The sequence below is a fragment of the Seriola dumerili genome, unplaced genomic scaffold, assembly GCF_002260705.1.
Source record: "Seriola dumerili isolate Sdu_G_001 unplaced genomic scaffold, Sdu_1.0 BDQW01000116.1, whole genome shotgun sequence".
Taxonomy (NCBI): domain Eukaryota; kingdom Metazoa; phylum Chordata; class Actinopteri; order Carangiformes; family Carangidae; genus Seriola; species Seriola dumerili.
The window spans coordinates 532,679-550,385 of record NW_019174371.1 but is presented as its reverse complement, the minus strand read 5'-3'; the positions used below and the strand labels follow the sequence as shown (position 1 = coordinate 550,385).

The 17,707-nt window shown below is 40.1% G+C and overlaps 1 protein-coding gene across 1 annotated transcript in view; it reads left to right on the top strand.

Moving 5' to 3' along the window:
• Positions 1–17,707, top strand: part of astn1 (astrotactin 1) — a 376,673-nt gene that overhangs the window by 122,247 nt on the left and 236,719 nt on the right. The window contains exons 10-12 of the mRNA XM_022748096.1: positions 4,545–4,629; positions 8,367–8,441; positions 13,255–13,392. Of these exons, the coding sequence (XP_022603817.1) occupies positions 4,545–4,629; positions 8,367–8,441; positions 13,255–13,392 (298 nt within the window). The remainder of the gene's footprint in view (positions 1–4,544; positions 4,630–8,366; positions 8,442–13,254; positions 13,393–17,707) is intronic.

Sequence of the window (17,707 nt, the reverse complement as noted above, 5' to 3'; positions counted from 1 at the left end):
GCCGTGGTTGCTGCTGTCAGAACTCACAAGTCGCTGTGAGCTGTCATTTCAGCGCGAGATCAGTGCAACTCTCTACCCCTTTACATGATGGCCTCATGGTGGGATCTAATCACCAAAGACTCCTCACATGCTTCTTCATCTTTCCTATTAAGCAGACTAAAACAAATTACTAATTTAATTACTCTTTAAGCGTCTATCTCTCTTAGTCTGTGCTGATTGAATGGAGACTTCGTCGTCAACGGACAGGACGTGCTGATAGCAATGATGCTGCAGCGTGTGTTGATATCTGAGGTAGCTGTGTTGGTTGATTGGGTTTCAATCTGTGTGTATGCTGATCCTCAGATAGCACATGAGGACTCTATTTCCAGGGTTAGAAATGATAACGGGAGGTAAAGTCCTTTAATTCAAGCTCAGCTCTGCATGGACACGACAGGGTGTTGCAGAGTCTTCAAGACTGATTGGTTTTTGATAATCTGGCTTAATTGTTGGATTGATTAGAACTTGATCGTCTTGACTGTTGGTGTTTCTTCTTGACGAACTTCAATGTCACCGTGTTCCCAGGTTTCAGCCGTTATGTTCATGAGTGCAATGCTGTCATAATAAAAAAAAAAACAGTTGTAATAAAGTGGAATTTTCCTGTGCTATATGTAATTTTTCTCTGCCACCAACTGTGGTTTCTTTCCATGAGCAGGCGGTGACGGCGGTGATGTTTGCCAAGAGCTTTAGCTGTTGCTGTGTTTACAAGAGGTCAGAATAAACCCTCCGGACAGTGCTACTTCTCCCATCCTCTCCTGCTGAACCGAGCAGTCTGGATGCTACAGTGACTGACTATCGCAAAGTAGCACCATGAGACGGGATGGGCGGGGGGCTAGCCGGTTAGCATGCTAACCTCAGTAGAAGAAAAGAAGTGATAGAAATAGAAGCAAATGAAGCGTTAACATCCTGCAGATTAGATGCAGTTTAAAACTCCCCCTCTAGAGACAGCTCTTGGCGAGTAAAGGAATTAAGTTTTGGTGCTAAACTCGCCATGTTTCTTCTAAACTGGTAAGGAATTAGCTGTTAATGTTAAAGTTGGCTATTTAGTGATATTAAAAACTTACTTATAGCACTTTTAATGCAGATCCAGTGTGCAGTGCACTACAGCGCTTGTGCTTTGCTTCTAAATAAGTTCTACATGAGTTCAGACTTTGGTGTTTGTGTCAGTGACAACAAGCGGCTGTTACAACTACAGACTTGACTGCAGACTGAATGTGTTTTTCTCTACCTCAATCCCCTTCACTTACTCCTGGCTAAGCACTTCAAATAATTGAACCTCTCAAATTTATTTGCATTGCCCAGTCAAAAAGGTAATGGAGGTTGAATGTTTATAGAGTCTGTACAGTTGGATGTGCAGTGCTTGAGAGGGATTATTTATTGAAAAAGCCAAAGTGTTCACATCTCTGTCTTTGTCTTGAGTAGGATGTTTTTTCTGGTCTCTCATTCAAAGCCCCTTTAAGCTTGAACCCTTCTCAGTCTTTGAACTGATGTGAACTCAAGAGCACACAAAGATGCTCTTCATATACATAATATAAGTACATCATCAAATATAAACAGCCTCATGAGCACAAACGGCCTGAGTCATTTCCTTTTTATTCAAATAACGTGAGCAGGAAAAATCTGTGAATATGATTTCCTTTAGCCTGGCAGGTACTGACAGTTGACCTTTTCCATTAACAGTGGTGAATAAAAAGCCCAGGGCCCGGTGCCCTTCACTTGCCTCCCATTGAGCATGAGCAGAGCATGTTGTACATGTTACTCATGGGTAACCCTCCAAACCAAAGGTGAGACCCCATCAATCATACTGAACAAAGTCAAGGCCGACATTTCTCCTGGGAGCTGACAGCAGAACAAAGAGCTGATGCTTCACTGTTCTGTTTTAAAAGGAGGATGCCAACAACGAGCACGGGCCAAATCCAAATCCCTCCACCAATGTATTGTTCTATAATCCCTCTGGTGAGGTAACGGACATCTTTCTTTTCTTTCTATCTTTTTTTTCCAAATTGGTCAAACGTATCAGTGGATAAGTCCGAGAAATCTTCAGTGACCACGTGTCTGTATTAAACACGCGGGGTCCTGAACCCAGGGTTCAGAAACAGTTTTAGATGATCACAGTGCCTCCGTCAGTAGACAGTACAGATGAGCAGTGTTGCATGTGATCCTATTAACAGTTGCCCCAAAATGCTTCCGTAGCCCTGAGTGCTAAGTGGATTTTTGGGACATCGCAGGACCAGACAGGCTTTGCTTCAGTAACGATGACATGTGCTAAGTGTCTATTCATTAGACTAATCAATGATCTAATAATTTCTCATTAGGGAGGGGGTTACACAGTCACTGGAACCAGTTAGGTAACTTTGGGAAAACACTAATATAAACTGAGTTTATTAAATGTAGATATTTGGAGCAATGATTCAGTGTTGTTAACTTCAGTGTTGTCTTTTAGGATGTCTGGCAATTAATTCAGAAACTACTGACAAAACCGGAAAGTTGTTTCAGGAGTTGGAATTGGATGGACAACAAATTTCAAAGTGACCATGTGATTTGGGAAGTCATTTTTTGTGTGTGTGGTGAAACAACACAGAAATCATCACAGTGATTTTTTTATGATTCACTGTTGCTCGTGGAACAATATCCTCCAATACAAAAACATGAAAGTCAGAGCATCGCTGTTCTATCTCCCTCCGAGATAAGGAGGAGGCTGTTTTTGGATACAAAGTGAAGTTCTCCACAGTGGTTTTTTCAGGATATGCCTTTTGGCCACAAGCAATATGAAAACAAGCAGCAGCTCTGTGCGTGACAGCTCCGACAGACTGATTTCCAAATCTGAATGAAAATTGAGTTTCTCTTTTTTCTTTTTTTTTTCCCCAAACTCTCCCTCCTCCCTGTCTCTGTATTTTCTCTCTCTGTTTCTTCATGGAGTCACACAACTCAGGATAAAATCAATTTTTTACTCAAGCTAAAACATTATCAACCTGTGCTGTCACACTGCTTCAGTTCACAGAGCTCCATGTCTTTCTTTTGACTTTGTTTGCGTTCATCTTTTAATGATGCTTCACGGTGTAAAATGCAACTCAACCACAGAATTCACCACATTTGTTTCGACAACTTAACTTTATATTTTAGTCCAAAAATTTGATACATTTGTTCAATGTCCTCATGAGTAATTTTATGATCCAGGTATTTTTTTTCAGCTGGCAAACTACTATAGCTGGTGAGCTTACCGGTATCATGCTAGCTAGCCCTCAAAAGGAGCTAGTTGTAAGTTTTGCTATCACTACATAGCTAACATTAGCATTAACAGTTTGCTTACCAGTCTAGAAGAAACGTTGTGAGTTCAGCATCAAAATTCTTCTACTGAAGTTTGCACATTAACCAGCTAGCCCTGGCCTGTCTGTCTCTGATAGCGACTCACTGTAGCCTCCAATTTGCCCTGAAGATGTAGCGCTGCTCAAAGCTCGTGTTATTACCTCTTGTATTATAAAGACAACGATGGCTGAATGGCAAGAAACCAACACATTTGGCGGCAGAGTAACAAATAGCCCCTTTAAAATGCCAATGCTAGTTAGCCTACCAAATTAGCTTGCTTGCTAACTGATAGTTGCTAACCTTGATGGCAAATGAGCTAGCTGTCTTCCATAAATACAGGAAATAAAAAGTATTTATAGTTGAATAGTTGAATGGATCACACACTGGAAGGTGGAATGAAATGCCGGCTGGGTGGGGGAGGGGTGCAATATTGGTTGTCGACAAAAAAGGTGCCGCAACTGGTTGTATAATAAATTAAAAAAGGGAGCTAGAGGGAGCTTACCTCCACACAGCTGACCAGTCACGGCATGAAGTGAATGTGAATGTTGGAGGTTAAAGAAATGGATGGAGACAGAGCGTCGCTATCCAACATCTGACCATCCAAGCAGTTCGGAAAGAGTATAAATCTCACTTAAGATAGTTTTTCCTCTGTATGCCGAGCAGGAACTGAATAAGAACTTTCTATTTAATTTATTTCTGTCAAAATATGTTTTTTATAAATACTGTGGCGGCATTGAATCATATGAAACCTGTATTTTGAATTGAACCAAACTGTTAGCAGCCTGCATTGTTGTAATTCAAAGAAGTTGTTATACGCTGTGCTTGAATTAGGTTCAAACATTTATTAGAGATAAGAAATTCAAGACACTATTAACCAAACAAGTTATTTTCATGCTAATTGCGCTTTAGGGTAAGAAAACTTATTATGCAGTTTGAGAGCTGTCAATCGCAAGAGTCAAGAGCTCTTTGCTGAGAATTTTGGACAAAAATATGGCTTGATTGGCTAAAAAAAAAAGAGCTATGACTACATCATTAAAAATAAGAGATGATTAAGAGTGCTCTATCTGCCTGAAGAGGATCCTCTCTTGGATAGCTCTCATGGTGAAAAATAAAAGGAATGGAGCAAAGGGAATTCTCCAATGAATTAAAAAAGGCTTGACGATAATGAACACATGATTGAATCACTGCCTTTCTGTTTGCAGGAGAATGCCTTTGCCTAGACGGCTACATGAAGGACCCAGTCCACAAGCACCTCTGCATCCGCAGTGAGTGGGGGCCCAATCAGGGGTAAGTTATTATAATCACCTGATGAGGTGGTGATTGCTCATTATCAGTCCCGAGAAGAAGAAATGGTGGATAAATCATTCACAATGAGGGAAGCCTCCTACGCATCAAACAAGGATGTTCATTTTCTTGGACAGATAAATCACAAAGAGCTGCGATGTTTCCCATCAGAACGGAGCACCTGAACTACACAGAGTTTAAGCTACTCATTACTCTGTACGCATCAAACACAGAGTCATCTACTGTTGATAGTACCAATCAAATTGTTATTTGCTTAATTAAAGAAAAAAAATGTCAGGAGTACATACAGGATATATTGCTTTAATAGATTTACAAACCTCCTTTATAACAGCGGCCACATTGACGACAAAGACAGAGAGAAAAAGAGTAAAATTCTCTGACATGTTTACCATGTTGTCTTGAGGATGGCTAATGAGACTTAGACTAATTAATAATCCTCAAAGCCAATTTTCTTGGGCCTCTGTTTTCAAATATGTGACAAACAGGTTACTGATTACTGGTTACTGATATTTAGTCTCTAATATGAGTTAAGCTCCATAAACCTACAATCCAACCATTCCCCTAATGCAACCTGTGGCACATTTTCTATGTATTATATTTCAAAATCTACACACCTCTACTTTGTAATACAGGCTTTCTGTTATAAACCTTCAGCCTTCAGGCCCAACACGATCCCATCACTGTGACATCATCATCAGGGGTAGTTTCTTGCTGATTGGGGGAAAGCTCCTCCAGAGTCACAGCCTCCTTTCATCGGCTGAGAAGAGTATTGATCTGCAAATTGGTGGAGTGCCTCTAAAACAAAAACACTGTGGCCTAAAAAGACAGTTGTATGAATTTCAGCAGAGTCAGTAAAGTTGTAGCTGCTTTATCAAGGTTTTTGTTCTGCTCATCTCTTTGGGTGCAAGGTCACTTCCTCTATATTGCAATAATGATTCCAAGTGATTACTTGATATCTTTTGGCTTTGAAAATTGCTGTTTCAGACTCTGTCCCAGGAAGTCATATAAATGCTTAATTGGGTTCACATTTGCCTGTTAAAAAAAGTCCTTGACATTTTGTTAACAGCACAGCCACAGTGCCAACCACTGGGTGACCACTGGGGTGTATGTGCAGGGATGTTACTGTCCCACAAAGAACAAGTCACCTCAGAAAAGACAGTGTTGACCTACAGGACACAGTTCCCTCTGTAACGGGCGTTTAGTGGAGTGTTCTGACATATTATCAGATTATTCTTATTTTATTAGTTGCAAGATGCATCATATTTCAGTTTGACTTCTTCTTTGGAGTGCGCTCACGGGTTGAGTAAAAACATGATATATACTGTGAAAATAAATAAACATGTCAGCGTACTGTTTATACTGTGGTATCCCTCCCTCAGATGTCTGGGTTTATTAGACCGTTTTGGGCATTGTTACAAATCAGTACACAGGACTGCTTAACAGCCGTGTTGGATTTATATATGATTTGTTTTGAATGTGATGAAGTCAGTTGATATTTCAGGTATTTAACTGACTGGATTAACCCAAGACAGACATTCTGACATGTTATCTATGAACAGTATCTAAATGGATTTAGCAGAAAATTGTTGACTATAACGTGATATATAACAATATTTTACATGATGAAACAGGTTATTGTGAATATAGTATAATGCAAAATGAGCTATGTTTGTGAAGAGAGAACAAAATAAGATTCCAAACATATTGAAACTAAGATTGTAATAAGATAAGATAAGATAGTAAGGACAGAGCGAAAATTGTCATTTAAAGACATGTTTCAAAGAGACATATTTCTAGAATAGTTTTGTGTTGATTCAGGCCAATTAAACCTGTATTTCAATAATTATGTCTTCTGCCACCCCCGGTCTACATTCAAATCTCTCATCACTTTAAGTGAGGAAAAACTGCCATGAATTTATTTGTCTTTTAGTAAAACCCCACTATTATGAGGAGCATACTAAGTTATTACCAACACATAACAGTTGGCCACTCAGAGCTCTTCTGCCTATGAGTTAGATTTCATTAAAGTTTAAGTTTGCACACTGCGCTTTAATTTCAAGACAGTCACAAAACGAACACAGGGAACAAAAGAAACGTGGGCGAGGGTTTGATTGACTGAAACATAATAATTATCAGTAAAATATAAAAGCATTAAAATGTATTTTATGAAATTAAATGATTAATGTATCATTGAAATCCAAATTTAAGAAATCACTCAATTTAAAACAACTTTTTGAAACTCATCAATTTATTAAATTGACTGAATGTAATTGAAGTCTAAGTCTATTGTATTTCCAGTGGCACAATCAAGGTTCTATAAATACGTTTCGTGTCATTTTAATATTTGATCATGTTTATTTGTACGACAGTAGTTCAGATGACAGATGACAACCCTGTACTACATCTATTTAAATGCACCCATGTGAACAAGCAATGTATTAAATTGTGCATTGTTTACATATGTTTTTGCTCTTCTCGATCTTCTTACTGGCATTTGTTGGAGTATTGTTATTGTTATATACAGTACATGTGAAACCTTCACTGGGTCACCTGCAGGCTCGTATTCATGCATCTGTATCCTCATGTGCATGCATGATACAAACAAAGCAGGATCCAGTGGTAAAAATAAATCTTCCATGATGTTAATTACGGTCAAAGATTCCACAGGCTACCTTTTAAGAAAAATTCTGAGAATAAATAGATACCTTACTTGGATTTCTTTTATGTGTTGTGGACTGGCACTGGCTTCTACTACTCCTTAAAATCATGTTATCACACAGTGAGAGTGAATTTATTATGAAAGGCAAGAAAAGCTCATGCCACATTCTTGCCTATGATATCACCAGGCCGTGTCTCGCAGCAGACAGAACATGCTATTTCCTCTTTATTTTGACCGTGTCCCGTGCCAACCTCGGTGCATGTTCAAAATGTGGATTCTGAATTTTCCCCTCAGCCCACCCAACTGTGCACCTCTGTATCTCATCTCCCTGGTGCTCTCCCTGTGTCACTGTCGCTGTGTGACAGAGTGGGCACCCTGAGGTGACTTAAATGTTTAATGACCACAGCCTGTGGCGTGGAAGCCGCTCCCCTCTTCCTTGATGTTCTTTTTGCTTACAGTAGTGTAGGAGTTTGCTCAGAATGACATTGGGGCGCTGTCACTTCTCCTCCTTACACTCTCACTTTGCAGACTGTTTAGTCCCCGAGCTGCCACTCCCCATTAATCTCCATCATTCTCCCTCTCTCACTTCTGCCTCTTGGCATCTATCTCACCCCCTCAATGTTCCTCGCTCTCTCGCTCTCGCCGTCTCTTTCTTCCCCCATCGTCTGCTCACTCCGTCACCCTCTGTCTCTACCTCCATCTCTGTGTCTCTTCCTCCCTTTCTGTCTCATCCTGTCATCCTCTCTTATCCCCTCCCCTGGTAAATAGATATGAGCCAAAGTCACATTGCATGTCAGCTGTCAGAAAACACATTTTTCAGTCTACATGTTTACACATAGCACACATCGTAATGCTGTTTGTGATTTGTGGGGCTTTGGGAGGCGGGAATGATGCAAAGTTAGACATTGAAACACGGCTTGTGATTTTAGGGGGGGTTTAGATTAGGAGGATGGGTACACTGAAAAATTTAATGCTTCTCTGGCTTTGATTTTAATACACATTTTATTCTCTCTTCTCTTTTTTTGTCTCGTCCTCTGATCCATTCTTTTTTTCATGCCAGTCCCTGGCCTTACACCATCTTCCAACGCGGTTTTGATCTTGTGATGGGAGAACAACCCTCTGATCGCATTTTCAGGTAAGAGGAACTTCACAAAACTTTGTTTTATATGACTACATTTTTTCCATGGTGCTGCACAATGCTTGCTGCAGAAAAGGTTGTTTAGTGAAATAACTGTTTATAATTCTGGTACTCTAGCTTTTGATTGTCTCTCTACCTTATGATTGTGGGAGGATCCGGAGCTCTGGCTGCAGAATAACCTCTGTAGCTGAGACTGTCTGTTTTTAAAGGTGCTTATTTTCTCTTAGGTCAGATGTGTGTTATGATGTTGAGAATCAACTTTCAAGGTAATTTTACAGCTACGTGCTTGTGGAATTGATTTGAGAGTAAATCCAGTCGGCCAAGGCAGCAATTAATGTTTGGCAATAAAAACTTTTTTTTTCAAAGTGTCATCACATGAACTTAAAAGTTGTCCTCCACGGTATTGTAGCATCAAATTTGTAGTGGGTAATTTTGACCCATTTTCAAGTTTAGATGCATGAAACATACCTTTAGTTTTTCTGATCAAAACAAGGCTGCATTACATCCTCAACAATGGCCTTCTAAATACAATAAAACACATTTTCCTCCTTTTTAAAATCTCTATTTAAAAATGACCTGTGATACAAGACAGCTGTGCATGGAAATACAAATATATGCAGGTATACGTTTTTCATAAGAAAGTATTGGTGGTGAATTTGACCCATAGCACAACAGATGCAACGATAATTGCTCATTTTAACATACAAGTTATTATGGGAATTATTTTTTGTTCATCATTAGCTTAATTATATATTTGCAAGTAATACAATAAATTAATTGTGCCTATTTTTGCAAGAATTTGTCAACTTTACGTCTAATGTGGTCTAAGGTACATAAAATATCAAAACAAGTATAAATATATTATAGTTATGGATGATTCCTACTTAAGAGTACTTAAGCATAATTAATGAATTAGTGTTTTTTCAGTGCTTGTTAATGAATTCAAACACAAAAGGTGTAAAACCTTTTCTAACACATTAGGAGGGTTAAAACTTTATGTCACCATTACAGGTGTCTTCTATTGTTTGAACCAAACAATAAAGTTGCAGCCTCTGAAAGCAAAGCAATTAGCTGAAAAATGCTAACATGCTTCATAGAGCTGAGTGAATTTGCAGAGTCGGGTGATAATCCCCAATGGATTTGTCACTATGAGTGACCGCTTCCACGTAACACAATGTCTACACAGGAGGAGCAGCTTCAGTGCTCTGTCTGTCTACACAGACCTGTACGGGCCAAAATATGCTTTGAGTTGCAATCACTCATGTAAAATGCTAGCTCTTACGCGTCCCGTGCAGACAGCTGTGCTGATTCGAATAAGAGCCGTGAGACACATGAGAAAAACACAGCTGAGACGCCTCCCGTGTTGACATGCCATAACACATATCACTTAGTAAAAGGCGATGATAAAGCACTTGCACACGCTGTGCCAAGCACCACACAGCAGGCAGACAAAGTTAGCGACTAGCTATTGAACATGGTTGAACACCTACCTGTTAAAGAGCCAGATCACTTTCACAGGAGTTGGTGCAGATACGAACCAAAGCTAAAAGAAAAAGAGTGAATATTGGATGCTATGATGAATGCTAATGCTGCTCCATGTTTGCTGGGGAACTGTTAGCGAACACAACTGTTTGATAACACATTTGCTCTAACAACCTTCTAAGGTGATAATATATCCTTTGCTGTTCTGCACCTTGCTTGCTGCCCCCACGTGGTGAAATGAATTAATGCTGCTTTAAGGATGTAAGTAAAATGTAAACAGTGATGTCAAAATGTGTTTAAATAATTGACAGGAAATGTTCCATAAATATAGCACACATAGTTGACAGGATGTTCACTGGGGAGCATTTCACAAAGAAACACAGAGCAGAGCCCGTGTCTGTGATAGAGATACCTAACAATGTTTATACCAGCGTTTTCCTACCAAAATGATTCATTCCCTGACTTGAGACAGAGCAGGTCTAACAGACTCTCTGACTCCCTCTCTGATAGTACAGCGGCAAAAACAACAAAAAGGCTGTTTGTGGTACTGCTTACAGTAAAAAGGAAACCTGTACAGTTCATGTGGGCCACTCTTGTGGCTGTTAGCACGCTAAAGTGTCACACCTTACATCCAGAGTTTCTCTTTTTATTAGAGGCCAAAACTGCAACTGCGCCCATATACATTGTGTTCTTTTGTGTCACTGCTGGACAACTAATTGCCCTTCGAGGACGAATAAAGCAATTGATTGATTTAATATCTCAATGCTACACTGTCCTCCCTGCTAGCATGTTTTCTGCAGGAGCCTTTTCCTTCTCATTCTATCCAGCGGTGCAGTTTAAAATGCCTTTGTCCTCAGACTGCTCCCACCAAGCCATCCATCCTCATTTAAAACGTGTCAGTCTCTCGCTTTTAACTTCACCAAACCGCCACACGTCGAAAAAAGGACCTTGAATGTCACCTGGTGCTCGGAGAGCTGTGCTGGCCATCATCTTGTGCGCTTAAGCAGACAAAGTATTACCATTAAACAAAGAAGCAATTGAGGCAATTAGAATCACAGTGGTATAGAGGGTAGAATGGAACAAAGCAAACTCGAGGATGCATGAAAAATTCTCCTAAGAGTCGGCGTTGAAACACACCAGCATTTGCCATTTGCACAGCATTAACTGCCAGGAGCTCCTCTGTGGACTGCGAACATGTTTTCCACTCAACAACTGTTTTCCCAGGGGAACTCTTAGTGTTTTCCACCTCCAGTTTCTCGCAGGGTAAACCAAATAAGTCATATAGCAGCTAGTCCCCAGTTGTCTATGAAGCAGTGCTCGTTAAGTGGGTGCTAATTTGTTCTGTGGTCACCCATATACGTCACACTGCATCACAGGGAATTTCAGCTCTCCTGTTGTACACGGTCCCATAAGAAATGGTGAAATTACTCATGAGAGAGGTGGAAACAGCTTCCAGAAAAATAAAACAGACATATTACCATTCTGGTTTAGACTTACCACCTTATAATAACTTGCAAGAACCCAAGGTCTCACAGTAAATGGAAGAGCATCAGCACTTTGATCCACTGGAAACTTGAGTTGAAACAAAGGCAGTAATTGGCTGGATGTAATTAAGTGTTCTGTTTCTACAGTGGTTTAATCATTCTGTTTTTAAAGTGACTGGTAATGCATGCAGTTCCCATGATTCACTGCCCTTTCCTTATGCTAAGTTAGCATTTTATTAAATGCAAATTGAACAATTGTAAATGAGGAAATGTGTTTAGTCTGCATAAAAGTGGTTGTTAACCATTTAATCAACAAGTTCCCCTCTTTTGTGCTACAAGTATGCATGCATAATTCATCAGCGCTAATAATGCATTTGATGTTAATCAGCGTGGACTGTTTAACTTAAAGTTGGAAGCAATGCATTTTATGTGCAGAGTGTTTAAAGATTGATGATATTCATTGCCTCGCAAATAAAGAATTGTTTTAAAGCCCTTGTTGCAGACATCTGTTGTTTACAGATTTACAGGACTGTTTGGTCTCTGGGGAAACTCTCATTGGCCCTTTTATGTCTGGGTTTCTCATTAGGTATGCATCGCGTCAGTTAGCACACAGTGTCCTCCTGCACAACAAAGAGTTATGCAAGACGGATAACTTTGCTGAAAATAAAAAATAAAAAAAATCAGCTTATTCAGAGTCACTGATGAAGTGAAAACATTCATCTATCAAAAGTAGCCATTTTGACATGATAGGGTGGTTGTTTTTGCTTTCTAGTGTAGTGTCACTGATTTTACGTCACTGATTTTACATATAAAGTTCATTTAGAGGGCGACACGGCGGTGCAGTGGTTAAAACTGTCACCTCATGGGAAGAAGGTTCCGGCTGGCTGGGAACTTTCTGACAGGAATTTACTATATGTTGTCCCTGAGCCTGCGTGAGTTTCCTCCCACGGTCCAAAGACGACTCTAAATGTGAGCAGTAATGGTTGGATGCGTGGCGTGTGCGTCGCAGCTGTGGAACGCCTTCGTTTTCATTTCATTCATTATTTGCAAACAATTAGTAATGAATACATGAAAAAGATAAATAATGCCTCCATAAAGGTTATAATGTTGAGTTTTTGTTGAAACTGCTTTTTTAGCCTACCCTCATTGATTTGAATTAGGTGGACAAAATAATAAGAAACAGCTTCACCACAAACCACATCCTCCAAAATGATCACACAGCTCCTCTTTAACAGGTTCAGTAAACCATGAACTCTGAACCCTTCATGAAGGAGGAATTATTAAAGACAGCTGTATAAGACTGCATTAGTTTTGACTGGCTGTTCCCAATAATTTGGCAAATGAGTGCATGTCAGTGTTGTGTTTACAATTTGTTTCTGCTGCCCTCTAGTGACTAAAATAACCATTTATTTCACCTTTAAGCAAATTGCTCCGCAGCTTACTCACTGAATGAAACTAAGCAGATGTTTGATGAACTTTTCCAATCATGTTCCAAAGCTGCAAATAAATCTATAGTTTTCTCTTTATTAATCAACAGTAATATATAGAGATTCTTATATTCACATTCCATTTGAGTCTTTTTTGTCAACAATATTGATGTGGAGGAGATTCTCAGGTTTTGTTTAATGAAGTCAGTTCAGTTCATCCTAAATACAAATATACAGTGTTTTGATATTTGGTGAACAGCTTTTGTTGATGCCTTTCAATGAAGAACTCATCACAAGTCAACAGGATATTCTGTGCTGCATGGTCAATATCATTGCCTTGTTTCAAAGTTGTTGTTTTTTTGAAAAGTCTAAACCTGTGACCTTACTTGTCTCGTGCGCCCTTCTCGCCCTCTGCAGGTTCACGTACACCTTAGGAGAGGGGATGTGGTTGCCGTTGAGTAAAAGCTTTGTCATCCCCCCAGCTGAGCTCGCCATCAACCCCTCAGCCAAGTGCAAGACGGACATGACGGTCATGGAGGATGCGGTGGACGTACGGTGAGAGATGACATTTACTGGTTCCCCTTTCACCTCTCTCTGAAGTGATGACATGATGATAGAAGGTCCAGCTGAAGAAATAAAAGGTTTCACAAGGCTGTGAAGCAAGGCAGGATTTTGCTGAGTAAGAGCTACAGCAAGTTTCCTTACCACGAGTTTCAGTCCATTCTTTGAGAGTTTTTGTCTCGGATAAAGCTTCACAATACAGAAAGTACATATTGGCTTTTTGATAAATTAACCCGCCCCCCCACTCAAAAAATAAATAAATAAATAACACCACCACCACTACGCCTTGCAGACTGCAGCTGCTGTTGACTCTCTGAACACGTCTCACTGTTTGTACTCTCACTTAATCAGCATTTGTTTTTTATTTATTATTGTTGCAGTGAGTCTCAAGCATCCCAGTGAGGTGGATGCAGAGGTCTTAGCAGTCATGATTCAGAGGGTAATAAAACTCAAAGATCTAGCACATAATCAATTATAAAGAGGCAGAAAAACTAGAGTAAAAAAAAAAAAAATAAGAAGAAAGAATCACTTGGCAATTCAAAGCCATAAAAAGGGTTTCGATTGTTAAATGGTTCATAACTCCTTCAAAGAAAATCTGCCCTGTGTGCAATGACTGTGTTTGTGGCTGGGCTGCAGAGAGACCCATAAATGAGCCAAAACAATGCTGCAGTATTAAACTGGACTCAGCTGACAGCAGTGGCACTACAGGATTATTTAGCTGTTTCACTTTGGTAGCAGTGGGGCGGGGCCTAATAAATTCTAGATCAGGCCTTGTGCCCCGCCCACCACCGCTGCTTGCTCTAGGTTGACGGGCGAAAGAGCAAGATGGTTAGAGTTAGAGAAAACATCGATGAGACTCATCCACTTGTTTGAGCCTCGGTCAGACCAAGACTTAGATGAGGAGTCTGTTCAGTCAGAACGGTTAACGTAGTCAGCATCGTTTATTTGTTAGCTTGTTGTGATTTGAAATTCTTGTGAGCTGAAGAAAACACTATGATGAGGAGTTCAGATGTCTCAGGCAGGAGTATTCATTGCACCACAGAGAAAGTGATGAGCAGTACAATGACAGCAAGTGAACCATCGTAGTGGTGCCACACCAAGTTCTGAAGATGTCTTGTCTGACAGAGGGTATAGATTTGCAGGTATCACATGGTTACAACATTTTACCGCATCTTATTCCAAATAAGGCAAAACTTTATCCTAAACATTTATGTGTGAAGATGCTATTAGACACCAAAATCTGCCTTGTCACATGTTCTTACCTAATTAATATTACATGTGTCTTGTCTTTTCCCCTGGTTAGCTCATTCTTGACAATGACTGGATTTATGGAGTATTCTCTCAGTTTATGCTTTTCTTTACCTTCTTATCTATAAGACCTTGGTTACCCCGGCGGCGGAGGATAACAGTGTCTCCGGATGTGTATAAAACAGTGAAGGTCGGACCATAAGTGAGGCCTAGGAATACAAGATGAACACCAGAAGTGAGAAAGATCTCCTTCACACTTGTTATCTTGTAGCTGGCAGTGGCTGACACAGTGTTAGTGGTTGTGCAAATGCAAACTCTCTCTCTCTCTCTCTCTCTGTACTGACAAAGTTTTGGATTTATTAAGCCCCACCCCTGGTCCCCACAAATTGCCGGGATTGGTTTGTTAGGTTTGTGACGTATGAAACCCTGGCTGTCTGAATCTGTTTTTATGAGACCATCATTGGTTCACTGCAGTTCAAGGTGGAAACACTCAGTCATGGAGTTGACTGCCTTCTTTGCATTATATGTAAAAAAAAAACATCATGTGGGCGTGTTAACAAGGTTAATAACTTGATTTTCACTGGAGGGGGTCTTCAATAACAAGACAGACATGTTATGAATGCGCTCAGACTGTGACAGGTATCACAAAAACTTCTGGTGGGATGTCCATGAAATTGACAGAGGACATTCCTGGGAATAAAGTCTGTTGTTTTTTAATCGACAGTGACGCGAGACGCCATGAGTCCAAACTTCTGACAAGTTTAACAGCCAAATTCTTCACACTTAAGCAACTAAACTATTCATTAGATGCATTTGGGAGGAATCCTGTACAGTTAGAAAAAGTTGCTGCCTACCTTGTAATAGTAGATTACTTTTTAAAACAATATTTTACAAAGTTCCCCACAACATTTTAGACACTGCATAATGTAATTTACTTATTTTGTTAGATGTCAGATTGTGGTTGAAAGCATTATGATGCAAAGACAGCAAAGGCCTGATTTACATAGTGTTGGTATATTGATTTTAAATCTCGCCTGACCACTTAGGGAACAGTTTAATTACATAAGTTAAAGAATCCACATAAATCTACACATTAGTCTGAAAGCCTAAACCCAGCAGTGCAGAGCCCAACATTATTTTAGGAATTTAATGTAAATGTGACTCCAGAGGATGTAACGCATAGATATACCACCATGTTTCCCCCCTTTCTCCCCCAGCTTTTCCTAAGTGTACTGTAGTAGTACTTTGCTCATTGGTCAGCAGGATTAAGACTCACTGAGAGAGGTAACATGGCTGCAGCTGGTCTGAAATCATTATGTTGCAGCATAAAGTCTGTGTGACCAGGATTAGTTTGCAGAGAAGAGGCAGGTTAATGTAATTAGTAGTGGGGATTGTCTCGGAGTGTATGATGGAACATGCCCTGTCAACACGTTAGTGTGCACAGCCGTGTCATATCCTTCCCTAATTTGCTGATGGTTATTTGCCCTGTAAAAATTCTGTCAGGTAAAATTAGTCTCGCTCAAATTAATATCATCATCATTTCTTCCTATTAGCATGTAGGCAGTTGCTAATTTTAAGCCCTCGGATGACTGAGACGTGAAGAAGTCCTACCGCAGGATACTGTAAAATAAAACAACATTGTCAGTAACTCATGCCTCCAGTAGACTGTCTCTGCTATTTTTATTTTTCCAGCTACTTATCAAATAGTGTTTGTCTCTAACACAAAGAATGTGTTTGTGTAAATATACAGTGTGTTAAGTGCGTGATGTAGTTTATTTAAAGTTTCTGTTACACAATGTTAATGTCACGTTCACTGATCAGTTTGTCCATTAATGTCATTTCTTATTTCTCAATTTATCAAACGTCAAACATGCATATAACGTAACTGATGTAGGGGCAGGATGTGTTTTTATGTAAATAGCTAAAGGGTTCATTCATGTAGTTTTGTTATTGTTTCCACAAAGCAGCTGCTAGACATGGATGAAGAGGAGAGAGCTCAGTTGGGGCCTGAAAATAAAATTGCGATGCTCAGGTGTGGAGGGGGTTGCACCTGGGACACAAGGCTTTCACAGTTGAGCCCTCTGGTGATGTATGGGCTCGAATCGAGAAAATATCCATGAAGGGGGGGTTCAGGTTTTAGGACACACCAGAGACCGCTCTCCTGAGGGTGACAAATGATCTGCTCTTCTGTCTGGATTCAGGAAATTACACTATTTTAATCAACACAGTCTATCACGCCATCCTCTTAGATTGCCTTAAGCATGTTATTGGCATTCAGGGACAAACCCTTCAGTGGTTTGCCTCCTACCTCCAAAACAGATGAGCCTCTGATAATGAATACTCTTCCTCTGCACTCATCGTTTGTGGAGTACCGCAAGGCTCCATATTAGGTCCTGTTTTATTTTCTCTATACATGATTCCTTTCAGGTCTATTTTCAGAAAATGTAATATCTCCTACCATTGTTATGCTGGCGACATCCAGCTGTACCTGCTGCTGAAGCCTTGTGATCCATGCAGTGTTGATCTCTTTTTAAATTGCACCAAGGATGTAAAATCCTGGATGGCAAAAAGTTTCCTTCAGCTAAACCAGAGTAAAACTGAGATCCCAACGTTTGGCTCCGCAGACAACTCAGCAACTACAACCAATGCCCTCGGGCCTCTGTCGTTGAATATGAACTCCTGTGCACAAAACCTCTGTGTTATCTTTGATTCTGGTTTAAAATTTGATAAACAAATCAACCCAGCTGTCAGCACTGGCTTCTCCCAGTTTCGATCACTTTCAAAATAATAATTCCTGTGCATTAAAGATTTGGAGACTGTAGTTCACGCTTTTATTTCCTCCTGCCTCAATGACTGCAGCCCTCTCTCTGTAAGAATCAGTCAGTCAACCTTATCTCGCCTGCAGCTGCTTCAAAATGCAGCAGCGCGACTCCCTGCACCAAGAAGAGAGACCACATCTCCAATGAACTGGCCTCTCTTCACCGGTTACCAGTGAAGTACACAACTGATTTGAATTGACATGACTTGACATATGTCTTGTGGGAAAAGTAAAAAACACAAG